Genomic DNA, 20345 nt, shown 5'->3' with positions numbered 1-20345 from the left:
CTTGCCTTAGGGAAGCAAACTAAAATGCAAGATAAAAAGATGGATTTGGCCTTTTTCTTTTCTTTGAGGAGTAAGAGTATTTTCAGAATGATTCTGAGGAACTCTTAATGACATTCTTATTTAGTCTGATCTAATCAGAGCTGAGTAGTGTAGTGTTGTATTTAAGTGATGAATTTCACTTATACATGTCATGTGAATTTGAGATTTTTTGGCATTACCTCTTGGTTTTGCTAATTTACTCAGTACCTCTATTTCTCTTGGATTCCTTTTCAGTACCCAATTCATCAGAATTGGGGTTTGAGTCTCTTCAGTTTGTTTGAAATATTTTTTCCATTTTCATTTGTTAGTAGATTAGTGTTGATTTCTGGATAGTACTGATTTTTTTATTATAAAGGTGGGGGGGTTTGCTTTCTTTATACATGAAATTAATTCAGCTGTATTTAGTTGATGACATCTGTTATTTGTTAAAATATACCTTATGTTAAAGGCTGTAATGCCTTTAAATGCTAATGATGAGTTACTTGTTTCTGAGAGGAAGGGATATGTAAGAAGAGCATCACCTGGCAGTTCTTCTCTAGAAAGCTAATTTTAATGTTACATTTTTGGAAAAATGTGAACTGCCACATTGGTGGGAAAATGAGAAATTGGGAAGTATTCTTGGTATTGCTTCTGATAAAATTATATACCAGTGAAATATCAGGTGACAGTGCTGGAAAAAGTAATGAGCTGAAAGGGAAATGAAACTGCTCTTTCCTGGGCTGCTTTTCTTCTAAAGTCTGGAGTTCTTTTGAGACAATAGAGGCTGATGATACCTTGAGATCTGTCCAAGTTTCTGAAGTGTGGATTTTTCATGGTTGGTGCAATTGTGAAATTTTTAGGAGAAATGTCAGCCTCACACATTTACAGGGTAATTGAGTTTAGAAGGGGCTTGTGCAGATAATCCAGACCAACCTTCCTGGTCAAAGCAAGATCATCTAAAGAGAGTTGGTCAACACAGTGTCCAGTTGGGTTTTGAGTACCACCATGAGTGGAGGCTCTAGAACTGCTGTAGGTGTTATGTTCCAGTGTTCAGCCACTCTCACAAATGAGTGGTTTGAGTGGAATTTCCTGTATTTTAGTGTGTCCATTTCCTCTGATCCTTTCATGGGATGCCACTGAGAGGAGCCTGGTACTGTCCTCTCTGTTCATCCCTTCTCCACCCAGTCAGGGTGAATCTCCTCTTTGAGGCTGAACAGTCCTAGAGCTCTCCTTCACTCCTTGACAGATGCTCCCATCTTTGTGGTCCTTCCCTGGTCTGACAGCAGGGTGTCCCTGTCTCATACTGGGGAGCCTGGCACTGAGCCTGGCACTGGAGTCACCAGTGCTGAGCGAAGTGGAGAGATTGCCTCCCTTGACATGCTGTTTGTGCTCTGCCTATTATACTGAGGACTACTTCCAATTTGATCAGCTAATCAACTCTTACCACTGCTTCCTACACCCATTTTTTACATATGCTTGGAAAGTTGTGAAAAATATTAATCCAGTTAGGCCTTTTCTTTTTATACTGGGGTGTTTGCCTGGTAATGATTGAATGCTGTCAAGGTTTGTATCAGTATTTTGCTTGTTGTCACTCATAGTGGACATTAAATCTCTGTATGGTATGAAATCTCTCAGGTTTTAGGGTATTCTTTTAAGTAAGACAGAGATTCTTCACTAGTGCTTTTGCTTCACTATGAGACTTTTCTATTGGTACTAGAAAAAAATTATATGGATGCTCTGAAAATATTAATTGATGTATGCAAAATGAAATAATACTACTGATTAGTAGGAATTTTTTGTCTGTTGAGTAGATTGAGTTTTTAATAGGTTTTGTTGGGTTTTTTTGTAGGCTGACCAAGGTCCAAATGCTTGTGAATGTCATGTTTGCAAACAAGAAGCCTCAGGACTTACAGTCTCTGCACTTGCTACTGGACGCCTGCCTGCTGGGCACCAGTTTATGAATACTGAAAAACCTGCACATCCTGCACTTCATCTTTACCCTCACATCCATGGGCATATACCATTGCATACAATTCCTCATCTGCCTCGTCCACTTATCCATCCCACCTTGTACACTGCTTCTCCCTTCACACACAATAAGGTAAGCCTGACCAAGGAGATGGATGCATCCCCATCCCAGGGGAAATTCTGTACAGCTGCATAAACCAGCATGACTGAGTATCAGTGAAATAATGAAAAGTTGTTCCAAATTGTGGTTTGGTTATAATATTTCTTTTGCAAGGAATGCTGAGGGGCAGGGAGTGAGATTGAGAACTGCTGGAAGGTTTGTACAGAATGGCTGAGGGTGTTTTTTCGTCAGGAAGACTGATAATGTCTTCATTGTGATTAGGAAGCATGTTGAGTCAAATGAGGCTTGCAAGGTGGAAGCAGTGATGGATCTTCAGTCAGTGTAAGAAAACTAATTGTCTTCATTTTATATGTATCAGAAAAATTTAGTATTCCATTTTGGCAGTAATATTCTGAGATTTGTAATTAAAAATTTTTGTGAATTCCTCTTTTTTTTTTTTTTTGGTTGGGATTTGTTGGTTTTTTTTGAGCAAAGACATACATCATATTTGTAAGGGGTTTTTTGTCCTTCAAGAGTACTCGTGTTTCTGCAGGTTCTGCAAAGTTCTTTTGACCTTAAACTCGTAAATAATAAACAAGAGAGAAAGGTGTGGAACAAGAATTGGGACCAAGTGACAGCTTTTCAGAAGTATGAGTTGAACCCAAGCCTCCCTGTTCTTGGGGATGCTGTTTCACATATGTTTAAAGCAGCTGAACTGTGGGTGATGCTGAGAGGGGTAAAAAAAGCCTCTGTCATTAGGTACATCCTTGTCTTCTCGTGGTCTGATCAACTGGTCAAGGTTGCAAGGAGAGTAGAATAATCCATCAAGATGACTCTTACTTGCTCTTTTTATCCTTCTTAGCATCCACTTTGGGTTTCCTGTCTTGGGTGTCCCTTACTTCTGTTCCATAGCTGCAATGTGCCAGCAACAGCCCATTGCTGTTCTTTTGAGACCATGTTAAGTATTTCTTTGCACCCATGTAGTCAAATTTTCTTCAATGCAGGTTATTCCAGCCCCTCCCACCTTCACCATTAGGCAGATAATGAAAATCCTTCTTTATAAAAAAGGGAGACTATGTATTTAAGTAGTTTGTTTGGCCATGAGTCTAATGTCTGAAAGGTCTTTGGACTCAACTGATATTTTTAATATCTTTATCTATAATATCTCTATCTACTTCTGCATAGCTTTTAATTTGCATCAAATCTAGTATAAAAAGAGAAAAAAAGCTGCTTTTCCTTTTTAAAGGTAGCAGTATTTGAATATAATGTTTATGTTGCATGAGGTCTCTGGGAGACAGGTAATTTTAGAATGTGTAAACAATTTCAGCCAGAAGAAATCGAGTGAGCCCAAACAACTTGTCTCTATAAAATGAGAAAAAATGTGTGCTTCCTTTTCTTTTTCCCCCACTTGGTTCTTAAAAGGAAGGGGTGTATTCCTTGCTTGTTAATTTTAAGTTAGGAACCACTTAATACTTGAAAATTAAAGGAAGAAAATAATTAGCGTTTTTTTTATGTGTTTTGTTTCTTTTTCTTTTGTCCTTATTTTCAGTGCTGAAGTGTTTGTAATCCCTTTTTCACAATTGTGTTCTGTGGTAATGATTGTCATGTCAGAGAAGATTAATTTGTTTAGGCAGCTCATGCTTTGAAAGGTAGTAATTCCTAGCAAGTTCTAAATTCATACAAATACTGGTTTTAATTATATATTGACACAACTAGTTTTTGAGACTTGGGTATTTTATGTTCATCTGTTATTTGATTCTAAAAGCAATGCTTTGTGAGTGTAAAATATACAGATCTACACACAATCTGTCTAATATGTTATATGCATTATAATTATTAACAAATCAGCCTTTCTATCTTTCTGGGAAATAGTGTCTATTATACTTTTGATAATGCTTTTTCCAGTTAAAACACTATGACTTGAATATTGCTATTGGAGTGACTGTGCAAGCAAACAGAATATTAATGGGGAAGATATTCTTTCTTTTTGTTGTAGGCATTACCACCAGCTCCAGTTCAGAATCATACAAACAAGCATCAAGTATTCAATGCATCTCTCCAAGATCATATTTATCCAAGCTGTTTTGGGAGCACTCCAGATTGGAATAGCTCTAAATTTATAAGTCTTTGGGGTTCAGAGGTGATGAATGACAAGAACTGGAATCCTGCTACATTTTTGCCTGACACAGTTCCTGGTGAGGGTTTGTTGCTACTTTATACTGACTAGTTAAAAGCCTTATGTTTTATGTTTCTTTTCAGGACTGGTGGATTTTATCACCATGGTTTTATAAAATGGGATTCTGGCAGATTTGCTGCCACTTCTACTCCAGTTGGGCAGAAAATTGGAAAATAAATTCTTATGTACTAGGGAGAAGATGCTAAAGGCAAACAAATAGCATGCTGGTTTTCACCTGTGGTCATTGTAGAGTTGTTTGTCTTCAGAAGTTTAGTATTGTAAAGGAAAACTTAAATAACTTCTAGACTTCTCCACAAAAGCCTGCCTTGTTCCTACAGGGTAGTAAGAGCACTGGTAATAACGCACTGTGTCCTACTTCTTACAATGCACACAGATAACCACATTGTCACTGAGAAAAAGGCTCAAATCAAGAAAAAGATTAACTTAAGCCAAGAAGCATTTGGAAATCCTAATGGTTAAAGTGAAAGAGAATAAAAGGAAAATTAGAGAAATCTTTCCATTCGCATCCAAGCAAATACTAAAAAGCCGTTTTTATTTTTTGTCTTGTATACAAAAGGAGGCTTGGGGATTTTGCGTGTTGGCTTTCTTTTTCAGACTCATGTGCTGCTAAGTTGTTGAAGCTACTACAGTGATATTTAAAAAGAAAGGCATTAAAAACATCCAGAAAATTTCCCCAGTGGGACAGCTCATCCATTTACAAGTGTAGTTGTGGGTAGCTATTCCAACAGATGGTTGGTGGCAGACTCATCTGGAAGGTCTATCACAAAGGTGTTTCTGTTAACTGCAATTCAAATTAATAAATGGTTTATAATTTTGTATTGATAAATGGATATGTTGTTTCATCTTACAATTTTGTCATGGCCTACTTGGATTTCAGATAGTGGATATTATATCTTTAGCATGTTAAAATGTTGTCAAGTTGAAATTTTTCAATTATAAATGGATGAAGATACCTGTAGCACATTTACTGCTTGTTAACACATTTAGTGACATTCTTAGAATTCTGTCTTCAGGGTTTGTGATTCTGCTCTGATACTTCCCAGCACATTTTGTTACACCTACATTATCTGGGAGGATGGAGAGGGAAAGGAGAATTCCCTTCACTAATCCTACTAATCCAACATTAACAATATATCCTGTGTCTGCATCTGAATTATTGAATGTGTAATTTAAATCCTGTAAAGACACTTCAGTAATTATGTGATTCTTAATTACTCTGTGTTTCAATTGAAGGGAGTGATATATTAGCACCAGCACTCTCAGAAATAAGACCCGAAGCACTTCCTACTACATCTAGCAATGAAACAACAGCAGTTACTGACAGCAAAGAGAAAAAAAATGGTGCAAAGAAGAAATGTCTGTACAATTTCCAGGATGCCTTTATGGAAGCTAATAAAGTTGTCATGGCAACCTCTTCTGCCACTTCTTCTGTCTCCTGCACAGCAACTACAGTGCAGTCAAGCAGCAACCAGTTCAAAGTATCATCCAAGAGACCTTCATCGATAGGTAAGGATTTGTAACTCACATACAGCTTCAGTAACTGGCTCAAGTACATATAGCTAACTATAAGGATTTATATAAGTGTTTAATTTAGTAAAATCATGCATCTTGATGATTTTTGTTAATTGCTGTTATTATTCTTGAGATAGTCTCTGTCTGGATTGAAGTCTTCTGGATTGAAGAACTTTGTGCGACCTTGATGTTAGGGTTGGAAAGTGGTAATGGAAATTAGTTGAAATACTGCTGGTTTTTATAGAAGCTGAGAATATACAGTACTCTGTATGATTTTATGGATAGTTTATGGGGACTTAGTAATTATTTTTAACTGTAGGTGGTTTCTTTTTTCCCACCAATTTAGGTGAAGTGTTCCACAATATTAATAAAGAGGATCATAGACATTCTGCACCAGTTGCACCACGAAATAGTCCTACCAGTTTAGCATCCCTTCCTTCACTGTCTCCTGCTGCACTGTCTCCAGCCTCCACACCACATCTTCCAAACCTTGCTGCTCCTTCTTTCCCCAAAACTGCTGCAACAGCCCCTGGATTTGTGGATCCTCATTCAGGTCTTTGTCCTACTACAGTTGCACCTCCTACTTCAACCACAGACAGCTCTGTAAGTGCCCCACCAAGTGTCTGCAGGTAAGTTTGTTGTTATTCTTGCCATTCTTTTTTATTCAGTAGATAGGAAATGAAAATACTGATACCTCTTCTCCTTTGCCACTGGTTGTAGTGTGAAAGCTGTGTTTGTGTTCAGCAAATGAAACCAAGTGCAGATACTTAGTATTTAGCTTGGTGTGAGACTTCACAAATATGATTTCCATTGTGCAGTCCAGTTACTGAATTCAGAGGCTTGAAAAGAAATGTTTGCACACTTCTAGAAATATTGTCTGGGATATACAAATCAAACTGTTCTTCCTTACTCTAATTACTGGTTAATGATGCTGCTGAGACGCAGACCTCTTGTTTTCTGCATTTTGGCATTACATGGCAAGCAGGAGTGGAAAGCTGTGAAGACCTTACTCTGTAATTTAGCTCAGAATATAAAGAGGTCATACATGGTCTTGAAACCTGCCATGTAGTGACATGTTTTCCTGACTGCACTTTAGGCTTCTCAGATATAACTCCTACCATTTATACAGTGGTTTTAGCGTGGAAGGGATGTTGTGATTTCTGAAGATTTTCAAAGGTCTTGGAGGTGGGAAGCATTTTGGTGGAGCTGTCTTCTGGTAATGTTATGTACTGTGGCAGGCTGACAATGGTGGCAGCCCTTTGATGTGTCTGAAGGGTGGAGGCATAACAGAAAAGGAGTTGAGTCATTGCTCTGAGCTCTATGACCTGTGGGGCTGTGATCATGGATGGTATCAATGTAGTCTCCTGGCTGCTGTAAGTTTTTGGAAGATGGTGTGAGATTTAGTTAGGGTTTGGTAAATACTTCTAAAAATGTCCTTGTTTCTGTTACCAACTGGTTTTATTGATGATGTCTCCAGATAAGTAACTGTTCTTTCATACTTGAGAAATTATCACAATTTTGTAAAGAATTTTTCTTATGTAGTGCAGGGACATAATTGAATATGGACACAGTAGAAATCCAACTTTTTATCATTGTTTCCAGGTGCTAATGTGATATTTTTTGTTTGGGAAAAAAAAAATGAACTGAGAGAGACCCAGAAGCAGTGATTGCAATCTGGGAAGGGGGAGTGAGGTTAGAAAGCAGATTTATACATATTCTGTAGATAAGGCAGAATATGGCCTGTTTTCACCTTTCTAACATAAGAACAAAGAAATACTAATGATAGACAAGAAAGGGGATTTTTTTAGTGCTACTTTCTTTTGGAGCAAAATCATGTCTGTTTTAGAAGACCTGGGCAGTAGAAATGTTGTGTGCAGTTACACAGAGCTCTGGGGGAATCAAATGCTTATTGAAGAGATGTGCCAGTATTCCCCCTTCAAAATCAAGTTGCAGACAGGGTAATGGAAACTTCTAGGTTTTAGCTGACACTGGATTTTTTATTTAAGTCAAGAGCTTGAAAATATATCTAAAACCAGGAGATTTGCAACTGCATTTGAAACCTTCTTGATGTCACAAATGGTGAGAAGGGCAGCAGTTTCAAAACTATTCCATTTAAAAAAGCTAGTCAGTACTTCTGAAATACTTTACCTGTTTAAAGCCAGGAAGAGCTGTTCCAAAACTCACTCTCTAGGCATGCTTGTTCAGGGCATCACTAAATTTGGTTCTTAGAGATGGCTTTCCTGTGTATCATTTTATCCTGCTGCTTGGTTTCAAATGTCTCCATTTGTAAGTTAGTGGATGAAAGCTTTAGGATGACTGATATCCCAGTTCGAGAACCATTGTTCCTGTTAGAGACAGGAACATGTATACATTTCTCTTTTTTTAAATAATCATAATAATATTGTTGTTGTTATTGGTTATTATTATTATTATGCCTTATTTATTATCATTAGGGTTTTATAAGCGTTTTTTTCTAATTGGACACAGTGACCCTGATTGTGAGGGCCATCGCTGTGAGAACAGTAACACGTACGATCATCAGCAGTATGATGGGGAGGAGAGCCAGGATGAAGATAGCTGCTCAGAGCATAGCTCCAGTACCTCAACTTCCACAAATCAGAAGGAAGGAAAATACTGTGACTGCTGTTACTGTGAGTTCTTCGGCCATGGAGGAGTAAGTTTTTGTATTTTAAATTGCCTTTGTTTGCTTTTTGTCACTTACTCATCATAAGGTTGCGTGTGATTTATCAGACTGCATCTTAGGGGATGGCATTGGAACTCACTCAAGAGGTTGTAAAAGGAGTTGAAAAGTAATTTTCTTCTTTGAAATGAAGGATTGAAATAAACCTTTCCAGTTCAAAGCATTTAAGAGCAATAAAAATGACTAAAAGATTTAGGAAGCAACCGACTTGGATAATAGATGCCATGTTTGACTGAAACTGCAAACAGGGGCATTGAGCCATTTAAATAACTGTGCAAAATTCATTTGCTCCTCTGTAGTACTGTAGTTACAATGAATGTGATGAGGTTGGGTAAAAGTACCCTTTATATAGGATATTAGTTTAAATCTTTACAGCAATTTATGAGGTAGTCTGCTAGCTGTAAAAATAACAATCCTCAAAGTATTCACTTTATTCCAATTCTTTAAAAAGGAGAAAAAATAAAAAGAGAAACTCTAGATTCTTAGCTGAAATATAACAGATTATTTTTTTCTTAACTTGAAAATCTGTGTGGCCTGTTTTAATAATCAGTTTACTGGTAAAATTTGAGTCACTGGCATTTTTCCTATTTGAAGTAAAAGCTCAGCTTATTTGCCATGTATTCGATCAGGTCAGTTTCATCTTAGTGTTTCAAGTGAATTAAATCCCCTGCCCTGTGGCTTAAAGGGGCCAGGGAAGGCATCCCATTTCTCCTTGAATGCTCCCACCATATCCATGCTTGATTTGTGTTTGATGGTTACCTGACTGCACAGTAAGTTATTCATTTTGCTGAAGTGGCAGAATGTGACAGGATTTTTAAGTTAATAGGCTTTGTTTTGCTGGTTTAGTGAGTTGAACTGGTGTAGCTGTGAACAGATGGGCACCAGGGCTGGTACAGGAGCAGAGAGGGTAAGGCATCAGGAGGGGAGAGATTGGAAATACAGATATGGAACATGATGCAAGGATTCCACTTGCAGCAGTGTTGAGTTATTCACAGGACTCTGCTGGAGAGTGGGCTGGCAGGCTTCAGTGCAGGATATCCAGCCCTTCACTGGTACAGCCCAGAGGCCTGGGTAGCTCAACCTCTGAAACAGATTTCATGGGAAATAAAAACAGAGCCAGCGTCTGCTCCTTTGAAATTTTCAAATACAGCTTACCAATCATAAGAGAATATGGAAATAAAAGTCACTGTATTTTTTCTTGCTTTTAAAGGTTATTTCTTTGTCTTCTTACTCATGCCATCCTCCTCAAGATCTGCTGTTCTTTCAGTTGGAAAATGTAGTTCAGAAGCCAGCACCAAGTGTGGCAGATCTGTTGCCTGTTAAATAGACTTTAGGTTCACATAGAAACAATGAGCTTGATAGAGGTTTGGACCTCCTGTGTTATTTGAAGGCAGAGTATTTTGGTATTTCAAAAGCATTAAGTCAGTGAAATTTTTCCATTTAGTCACTAAATTTTTGTCGTGTGTCCTTCAGCCTCCAGCTGCACCAACCAGTAGGAATTATGCAGAGATGCGAGAAAAGCTTCGTTTACGTTTAACAAAAAGGAAAGAGGAGCAGCCGAAGAAACCAGATCAGATCTCTGAAAGGGAAACTGTTGTTGACCATCGAAAGGTGGAGGACTTGCTACAGTTTATAAACAGCTCTGAAACCAAACCTGTGAGCAGTTCTCGTGCAGCCAAGCGAGCCAGGCATAAGCAGAGAAAGGTAAGACATGAAAGTATCTTTGTCCTAGACCTCACACTTTTGAATCTGTGCACTCCCCTCAAGAAGCCACTGTGTACTGATTTATCCTAATGCTGTAATTGTGGTGTGTGGCACACTGCCGGTTTGTTTTTACACAACTGGCTCACCTGTTCAGGAGTTATATACTCAACTGGGAGGATTCCTTAAAATGCCATTGTCATGTGTTTTGGTGCAAATCAGCTTTATATGGGAATTCCCCACACTTCCAAAGGTTATTTCTGAGTATCAGAAGTGTTACCAATTTTATTGTTTTGTGGCATTGACATTTAAAAGTGAGGGAAATTAGAAAGTCAGTGTTTCTGTACTGGGATAATGTTTTGATAAAGTGTCTCTGTAGAAAGCCAGGAAACATAGGTCAGTGCTTTTATGAGAGAGGAAGAGTTGCATTTGGTATTTTTAAAATAATTGCACTGAGCACCTTGCTGTCCTGAGTGACAGAGGTTAAGTGCTGTGCCACGTGATGACACAAAGGGTTATCCTGAGCTGGAGTGGCAAGCAGCAGAGAGGGGGCAGGGAAGAAAAAATTACAGGTTGCTTTCAAATAAAAATTGGCACAAAAGATTTCTGAAAAGTTCCACTGTGTAATAGTGAAATTAATTTTTTTGAAACAGTATTTGCTGAGGATAATACAGAGGAAATATGAAAGAGGAATAACAGAAGAAATACCTTTTTTTAAAGTTGGAACAGTCAGGAAATCTTTTCTTAGAGCAGTTCAAGTATCAGCCATAAGTATAAAGTTCAAGGCTCAGTGTAATTGGTTGCTGAAGGTTTTTGATTTCTGGTAAGCGTGTTATGTGATCACACTGTAAATATTTTCTTGTTTGTGGATTTTCTTCTGGCACTGCTTCTGCATTCTTTAAAGGCTTCCATGGGTTTGGAAGACCCATGGGTCTTCCATGGGTTTGGAAGATTAATATTCACAAGTTAAATTCTCTATGTTCATCTTGTAGCACTATTCAGCATCTTGAGGGTTTAGTGGATTACTTATAAATAAAATAAACTTTGTAAAACTTGCAATGCAAAATTCACTTTGCTCATACAGTGCAGTTGGAGTGTAAGTGGAAAATTCCCATAGGGTCATTCTCATGAGTAATTCCCATTTTTGAATGACTTCCATAACTGAAAAAGTAATGCCATACAGGCACCTCTAAATGTGCAAGAAAATAAATGTTCATGGTTGTTCTCATTGTATGACTTTGTTTCATTTTGTTAATGATGCAAGATCAGTGCTGCCCAGCAAAGTTTTAGGCATTGGCAGTAATGGCCGGCAAAATCCCTCATGTCTTTGTTTTTATTAATGAACTAATGGCTGACAATGGAAATCTGCCATCCTTAGGATTTTTGACAACTTCTAATGTAACTATTATTTGCTTAGTGTTTTGGTGCAGAATGTTTTTAATGATTTTTCCTTCTAATGTTCCTGATCTCTGAAAGAGGGCAATTCTGCTACCATAGCAAGAGAACAGGTAAATTGTACAACCTGATACAAGCTTGAGTTACCTGAGAAACACACACGGTCTTTGAGAAGGAAGCTGAATATTTTGTGGCTATAGAAAACTTTGATGTGAAGTTAGGCGTAGCAGCAGGGAAGAAAGGATCAACAGTTGGTATTAACATTAGTCAAATGAGTTAGAGAAACATAGAAAATGTGAACAGAGAAAGGATTGTAATATATTTAAAAGGACAGCTTTTGTATACTTATTTGCTTGCTCTGCAAAGTTACAGATCTAAGTACCTTCATATGTTCACATCCAAGGGTTTATAACATTCATAAAGCAAAGTAGTAATAATCCCTAAAACTCTTCATTTCCAAAATATTTGTCACTTTCAATAAACCATTGTTACTTTGCAGCTTGAAGAAAAAGCTCGACTTGAAGCTGAAGCCAGGGAGCGGGAGCATCACCAGCTGCTCGAGGAGCAGAGGCGGCGTGAGGAAGAGGAGGAGGAGAGACTGAAACAGGAGTTACAGCGGCTCCAGGAGCTTCAGCAGTTGCGGGCTGTGAAGAAAAAGAAGAAAGAGAGAACAAGTAAGGACTGTGCAAAGGCAGAGCTGCTCACTAGGAACTGCCAGGCAGTGAAGGAAGCTGTGCCAAACAGCCCAGAAGACATTCAGAATGGTACCCTTGAGCAATCAGAAAAGATAGAAACCTCAGCTGGTTCACTGTCCCGACATGTGAATCACACAGAACAGAGGCCAGTTCTAGAGACAGGCTGTGAACTGTCCAACCCTGTCAACACTAGAGACTCAAAGCTGCTTTATCAGAAGGAGGGCACTGTAAAGCAGCATGAGCCCCTCTCTTTTCTGCTTGATATTATGCATCAACATAAAGAAGGAAACAGCAAACAGAAACTAAAACAGATGAGCAAACAGTGTGTTGAACAAGTGAAAAAGCCTGTTGAGTCCTCCAAAGCAGCTGAGATCCAGACTAAAGCCAGAAACCAAATAGAATCCAAAGCAAAAGTAGCAGAGCTCCCAACACTTGCGGAACCTAAAAAGGATGAGAAGAAATTAAACAATAACAACAAAAAGCAGTTGAACCATGTAAAGGAAGAGAAAGCACCTGTAACAAGTGAATCCCCATCACCAAGTGAGCAGCAGCAAAATAATAAGCTAATACTTGCAGATTCTCCTCAACCAAAAGGCAAGAACAAGAAAAACAAGAAGAAGAAAGGGGACAAAGTCAACAATTCCATTGGTAAGTGTGTAAGAGAGTTGAAAAACTTGGCTTATGTTCTGTTCTTACCATTTAATTCCAGACATATTTATCTTCAGGCATTCCTGCCAATGTCAATCAGAGAAACTGGAAAACTGGTATCAGGAAAAGTCAAGTCATCAGAATTGTAACAATTAAGAGATGGATAGTGTTTTAGTAAAAAATTGTAGGATGCTTTTACAAACAAATGAATAAGGATGTGTTCTAGGTTTTCTAGGGGGTTTTGTCAGTTAGGCTTTCCAGGAGACTGGCTTTCTTTTCTTGCTTAAATATATTGTTTAATTCAATAGTATGTTGAAATCCATTTTGAATTTTCTTTAAAAGCAAGATTGTTTCTCATACAGCACGAAGAGTATATTATGAAGTTGGTCTTACTCTTTAGGCAAGGGAAATAAGGGGATTCTTCAGTCAAAGAATGGTCTTTCATGTGTGGTCATTCAAGTATGCATTTTTTTCAGTGACAATAATTCCTTTCTTATATTAATTACATCAACAGGTAAATTAATGCGGAAACTAATTTACTTTTTTTTATTTGCCATAGTGAAAAGTTGTAGTGGAATGTTAATTAGTTGATAAAATTGAGTGTGTTCTCCACATTAACTCATTCTAGTCAGTTATTTTTTATTTCTCAGAAATAATAAAACTGTAGAAGATTGAGTTACGTCAAGCAAGTTGCACTTGAATAATTTTATTTACAACTTATTTTTTGTTTGCCTGAACTCATCCAACAGCTAATACCAGGGCTGAGAAACACACACAGTTCTGGCCCATTGGCTTTGTCAGCCCCATAGTCAAACTGCTTTCTCAGGCACTTCTTTATTCCTGCACATCCTGGGTCCCTACTGGGACTACCAGCTGGGATGGCAGCTTTGTGCTTTGTGGTGTGGACATCTGTCTGCTTGGAGCACTCAGTCATTCCCCTGGAATCACCTGGTAGCTGAGTGCTAACATTACATAAATTCAATGTACACAAGTTCTTGCTGCTGTTCTGGTAAGCACAGCAAGACAGGAGACCTTCATGCCTTGGCAGTTTCTGCCAGTGTTCAGAATACTTACTTTTGTTAAGCTTTGTTACAAAAATACAAAGCTAATTCCTGGTTGCAGGAAGTGCTAGGGATTTTTTTAGTGATTTCATGTTTGGATTGGGTCAGCCCACTATCTTTGTTTTTAAATCTGGTGCCTAATGTTTCCATTCTATGTCAGCCAAGCAGCAGTACAGTATGGAACCATTTTCTCTGACACCTCAGTTCTTGTGCATACTCTGTTGTGGGGTGTTTGGGTTTTGGCTCTTTTAATTTAACAAGAATGTACTCCAATGATTGGAGCAAGACAGAGCTCCAGAACTGGGATCAGAAAGAAGAGACTGGAGACATTTGAAAGAGAAAATATGGGAGGGGGTGTTTACTGTAGGAGAATGCAGGTACCTTCTGCATCTTATCCTCCTCCCCGCCCCCACCATTTTTTTTCTCCTGCTTAAGTCAAAGTATACATAAAATTTCCGAAAGTTAATGTTTACATCTGAAAAAATACAGGGATGTGTTTCTGAATTTGTCAAGAAAAAATTGTGCTGTTCTCTGTAGACTTGGGACTGAGTTTTTACTTTAAGTCGTTCTGACCTGAGAGCTACAAGAAAGATACTGTAATACATGGTTTTTCTTGTAGTTATAATTTTTTTAAGATATAGGGTTGATGTACCAAATTAGCAAAGATACAAAAAACTAGGGTAATTGGGAGAACATGAAAAAAGGGAAACAAAGCTAGCGGGTTTTAATTGAGTTTTCAAATGAAGTGTTAAAGCAGTAAATATGCTTTTGGTGAGATCTCTGTTTCTTAAAGAAATTTCTTCTGGCAGAGTATTTTTACTCCTTATTACTAAAGGGCTGAAGAAAGCTAGAAGTGTTAGGGATGCCCTGTGTTTGTAGGGCTTTCTGCTTCCTCAGAAGTAAGTTGAATAACAAACACATGAAATTTTTAAAACTGCCACGAGTGTCTTTAGCATGAGTTGTCTATTCTCATCATCTCTAGGATTCTCTAGTCAGGTGTGTACTTGGTGGGTTTGGTTACTTGCTTTGTCACACCTGGTTTTTGAAATGTATTGTAAAGCTGCTTCAGAAATGAGACTGGAATGCATATGAGACTGGAATGCATGAAATGAGACTGCATGTATATGCAGTGAGAAAAAAAAACTTCAAGAGGAAAATGTTCAAATTGGTTTCTACAAAAATGTGTGGCTTGCAATGCATTTCTTTTTAAAGTCTAAAGGAGAACCATATGCTGGGATAGCACAATGTACCAACGGGCTCTGTGGTGACTTCTCTGCTAGAGTTGAGGCCATACAATTCAAGTCATACATTAATGTGTTAAATATTTGGGTTTGGTTAATTTTTTTTGAAATCTATTCGGTGCTAGCATGAGTTAAACTCTAGCAGACGCAGCCTGATCCTCATGTCCCAGAGGGAGTACAGCAACTCTATAACCCAGAAGTTTCCAAGTATTTTTCTTCAGAAATACAGCTTTAAAAATATTTCTAGAACTACATTTTTAGTAGTCAGACCAAAAATTTCAGGCATTAAACAGCTATCTGATTCATCAAGCCCTCTGTATGATTTGGTTACTCTAATGTGCATTCCAGGTTTATGGTACCTTTTGCAGCCCATGCAATTAGTGAATTTACTGTTAAATCATCTTTTTTACCAGTGTAACTCCTTCAAGTCTGGGCAGAGATGCTAGTATAGGGGTTTTAAGAAGTGTCTATTTAATTATGTGTGTATTAATTCAGTGTAAATATGAATAATGAATAGTCTGTGAGGTTCAGTCAGTTCTCCAAAGACATCTTTAATGCAGCTTCTTCCTCTTTCCTTCCCCCTTCCCCATGGAATCTAACATTGTGCCATCATTTTTTCTTTGTAGATGATGTGTTTCTTCCCAAAGACATTGATCTAGACAGTGTGGAAATGGATGAAACAGAACGAGAAGTGGAGTATTTCAAAAGGTAAAGTGCTGTAATCCCTGTGCATAATGCTGATGTTGCTTCTTTCCATGTGTCATGGTTGTAAAGCAAGCAAAAACAACCTCACAGCAGCCCCCAAGTTAATAACTAACTCCTGGCAGAAAAGCCTGTGTTGTAACACATCAAATCCTGTTACAGCTGACATTCCGAAAACTAACAATCACCAAAGCTGTGATCTGTGGGCACAGCTTATGGCTGAATAGCACAGATTCAGAAGCCAGTGCCAGAACGATCTGTGTGACCCCTAGGTACTCATCAAGGCCTTCAGAATATTCTCAATTACATAATTTATAAGCAAAGTTTGTGTGGATATTTCTTAGCCACACAGGTCAGATACTTATTAATATTTTTATTTTTTTAAAAAAGTTATTAGGTTTAAGTTTCCAAACAGATAGTTCAGAAAGGCTTGATTGTTTTGTTTTCTTCCTTGTTTACAGAAGCTGTTAGTTGGGAATTGTTCACTGTACATTAAGCAGAGGTGTAGAACTGTGGGGTAGTGTCTTACACCAGACTTTAAGGGGAGATGCTTATCCTGGAATCATAGAATGGTTTGCATTTGAAGGAACATTAAAGACCATCTTGTCCCACCCCCCCTGGCATGGGCAGGGACCCCTTCCAGTAGAACAAGTTGCCCAAAGCCTTATTCATCTCACCTAGTACAGTGACAGTAAAAGAATAATATAAATCTGTGCTTGTGAAAGTTTTTTCTTCTGGACTTTTTGGTTGATTTTGGGATTTGTGCATCATAATGAGAGTTGGACTCAAAGATCGTAGCCCTTCCTACTCAGACTATTCTGTGATATTAGTTACCTCTGAATTCCTCAAATATGAGGAGACATCTCATGTTTAAACAGTGTAGCACATGTTCTTCCATAATACTGAAATCTATTTGAATTTGTTCTCCAGTAGTTTGGTTGTGCTGGTTCCCCATGAATGCATCTAGTGAGCTATTCACTATGGTAGCCAAATCTGTAATGGGCACAAATAACTTGGTTTCCTGCAATTGAATAATTTAGGACTCAACAGTAGTATTTCCCAAAGCAACACAAGCCATTTGTTACAAGAAGGGGCTTTCAGTATGGATTTCTTTTCTAAATTCATGTAGTTTTCATAGCCTACATGCCTGGGATGCAATGTGTGTCTGGGTCTTGGAAGGAACTGAGTACAACTCCTGCTTATTATTGCTACAAAACGCCTATATCTAATTACTTACGTGCAAGACAATGAAATTGTTGTAGGTACATGGTCTGTAGTCTTAAAAATTATTTTTCTGAATGGTGCCAATTAAAGGATTGTTTTAAAAATCAAAATGCAGGTTTTACGGGTGAAATATGGCATGTGTTAGATCCTGCTAATGTTGATACAGTATAAGCCTTTGTTATGGAATATTCTTACCTCCTTCAAGTTTGCATAATCTTCAGTAAATGGAGAATTTCTCTTCATCAGTTATTTACTCTCAATTGAATGAATGAAACAGTGTCTTACATTTGCAGAGGTGCAGTTGAATTTTGGGAACAAATTTGTCAAATGTTATCCAACTGAAGCGTTAGCACTTTAAAGCCTGCTGTTTGTAATCTCTTCACTAATTGGTGGAGTCTACTCCTTTACTGTCATCTGTAGGAAGTGTGAGTAACTGTCTAGGTTTTTACGAATACCTGTTTAGGAAAGGTGTCTGAAAAGCCTGATAGGTGCTCTTTTAGGGGACAAAACCAACTACTTAATGCCATTAAGGCTCCTTTAATACCTAGGTAGGTTCTCTACCATTTGGTAATGCCCAGCATAATACTTGGAAGGCAAGTAGCATGGCTTGTTCTAGTAACCCTACATGGCAATGAGCTACAGGCTGACTGAATTAATATTTTTCACTTGGAGTTCATTCATCATCTTCTCTTCATGTTTTGTAGTGGTATAATAGATGAATATCTTAATTACACCCTGACATCATGATTAATATTGCATGCTGCTTCTAACCAGCACAGAAAGAAAAAAATAAGTCTGACTATAGTCTTCCACTGTACCTGTTTAATTGTGCTCCTTCTGACTGCCCTCCTTTTTGGCTTTCAGTTGTTACAGAAGCAGTGTAACCTTCTGTACAGAGAGAGGTTTGCACTGTTTTGATGCAGTCATGCATCCTTTAGCCTCACCAAGCTGCACCTTGCCTCAATAAAGTTCTTCAGATCAGATTAACAGTCCCTGAAAGGCCTGCATGTGGCAACTTTTTCCAGAGTTATTCCATAAACTGTGGTCAGTGCAAGCAAATAAGAGGATTTTTGTTCTAGGAGTGTTTTTTCCAGGCATGTGGGCTACTTATCTGCTGTACTATAGAGACCTCCTTTCCCTAGGTCTTTTGTCTCCAGTGTCCTTTTTTTAAGAAGAGAAGCAGCAGTGTCCCATGCCATTGGTGATGCTGCTTTACACACCATCTGCCACTCATTCTTACCCTTTCAAAATTTTTCATGGGTACAGCAATACCATTTCTGTTTCTAGTTGACATTGAACTTGCTTCTGTGCTGCTGAATGTGCAGCATTCTTTGCTACCTCCTTTGCTTTATTCTTATAATGCAGTGGTGTTGAAAGTAACTGTTTTGTTATGTATGTGAGTGATGGACAAGTGATTTTTTTTAATGTATAGTTTTGTCTTTCTGAATGAGAGCTTATCTCCAAAAGAGGGATATGTGTGGATTGATTTTAATTACACTGGTTTCACTTTATCACTTTTCTTTGTTTTCAGATTCTGCTTGGATTCTGCCAGACAGACAAGGCAGAGACTTTCCATCAACTGGTCCAATTTTAGCTTAAAAAAAACCACCTTTGCTGCACATTGAAATGACACAATACAGGGAGGGAACCCTGCAGGAATCAATGAACGACAACTCCACTTACCTGTCCTGCTGTGCTGAGAGCTTATCTGGTCTTGAGCCAGTGCTGCCTTGCCTTGTCCCCAGTGCTGTGTGGATCTGCACTGAACCCTTTGGCCTGATAATTCTTGCGGACTGAAAAATTGCCACTTTCTACCTGAATTTGTTAGCTTGTGTGCTTGTAGTCTGTGAGTGAGACTTACTTGATTGTAGCTGTATGCTGTTGGAGTTGGAACAATAGCTCTTTTCCAGCTCCTTCTGAATGCCTTGGCCTCAGAGACTTTAAATTGCTTAGGCTTGGGTGGAGGCCAAAATACTAGATTGCATCATCTGCGGTGGCTCCTGTCACTTCTGCATCTAGCTATGTTTTGTCATTCTGACTCCTGACAAAGGAATGGACCTAGTCAGTTGTGCTTTCATCTGCTCCAGAACTCTCCTGACATGACTTCATGAAAGAGGCTCTTATGGGACAAGTATTCCCTCAGTTCTTTCACAATCTACTGTTTAAGAGTGTACAAGTTACGCTATTTGTGTTTTGATTTTTTTCTTCCTGACTTGTAGCCAGCTTGTGTAAGAATACTTGCAGAATGAGAAAATTTAAAAAAGAACAGTACTCACACTATCAAATCTGTTATAGAGTGTATAATTGTATTAACACTGAAGCCTAACTGGCTACTTTTTTAACATATTGTTAAGTAATATTAAAATCATGTCTTTCTTTTTGAAAGATGGAATACATTAGTATGGCAGATGACTTGTGTCTTGCTTTTTTCTGCATGGGTGGGGAAAGGGAAGAAAGAAACATACCAAAAAGTTTTGTCAAATGAATTTCAGCTTGTGTCAAAATTGGTCAATGAAGACTTATCAACTTTAATATATTCTCTGTTTGCCAACTCACTTGATAGGAAAAACTACCTGCTAGAGCAAGAAAGATGCCTCCTGATTATTTGAACTAAGTTTTTGTGAATTACCGTTATGTTCCTATTTCAGTGGATGATTTGTGAGCAACAAGGTAATACAGAAATTTCCAGTTTAATAGCAGTGCAATAGTGAAGTGGGTAGGTTCATTGCTGCTGTCAGGTAAATGGTTGACAATATAGTAGTGGTTTGCAGTTCCATAGTATGCCCAGTGAGAAAGAAGATGGGTGATTTAGGAGTTTGAACTGTGTAAAGATAGCACACTTGTAGAAGTTCTCTGATACTCTGTTCAGAATAGAGACAGCAGAAGCTTTTTTACTTCTAGATGACCATACCCAAATTGTAAGGCAGTCTTCTTCTTTTTTTCTTTTTTTTGTTTTGGTTAAGAAAATGCATCTTCCACTCAGCATATATTTAATGTCCTTTTCCAGAACTGTTGCACAGTTGTCTTTCTTCTACTTGTTAACACATATTTTTCTGTGATCCACCCCCTGGGCTTGGGACTGAATTGCAAGACAATGTCATTACACTGAGCTTGGGACTTGGGAAGGTTTGACAGATGATTGCTTTCATGTCCCCTGTGAGGCATGGATGTAGCAGGATTGG

The 20345-nt window shown here is 38.2% G+C and overlaps 1 protein-coding gene across 1 annotated transcript in view; it reads left to right on the top strand.

Moving 5' to 3' along the window:
- Nucleotides 1–19521, top strand: part of FAM193A (family with sequence similarity 193 member A) — a 37756-nt gene extending 18235 nt beyond the window's left edge. The window contains exons 9-17 of the mRNA XM_058803534.1: nucleotides 1868–2119; nucleotides 4083–4281; nucleotides 5517–5789; nucleotides 6142–6424; nucleotides 8283–8469; nucleotides 9970–10200; nucleotides 12092–12935; nucleotides 15864–15945; nucleotides 18695–19521. Coding sequence (XP_058659517.1) covers nucleotides 1868–2119; nucleotides 4083–4281; nucleotides 5517–5789; nucleotides 6142–6424; nucleotides 8283–8469; nucleotides 9970–10200; nucleotides 12092–12935; nucleotides 15864–15945; nucleotides 18695–18788 — 2445 coding nt within the window. The 3' untranslated portion in view covers nucleotides 18789–19521. The remainder of the gene's footprint in view (nucleotides 1–1867; nucleotides 2120–4082; nucleotides 4282–5516; nucleotides 5790–6141; nucleotides 6425–8282; nucleotides 8470–9969; nucleotides 10201–12091; nucleotides 12936–15863; nucleotides 15946–18694) is intronic.
- The last annotated feature ends 824 nt before the right edge of the window (nucleotides 19522–20345 follow it).

The sequence above is a fragment of the Ammospiza caudacuta genome, chromosome 4 (assembly GCF_027887145.1).
Source record: "Ammospiza caudacuta isolate bAmmCau1 chromosome 4, bAmmCau1.pri, whole genome shotgun sequence".
Classification (NCBI taxonomy): Eukaryota; Metazoa; Chordata; class Aves; order Passeriformes; family Passerellidae; genus Ammospiza; species Ammospiza caudacuta.
Note: the sequence above shows the minus strand (reverse complement) of the source record. Positions and strands in the feature narration are given on the sequence as shown.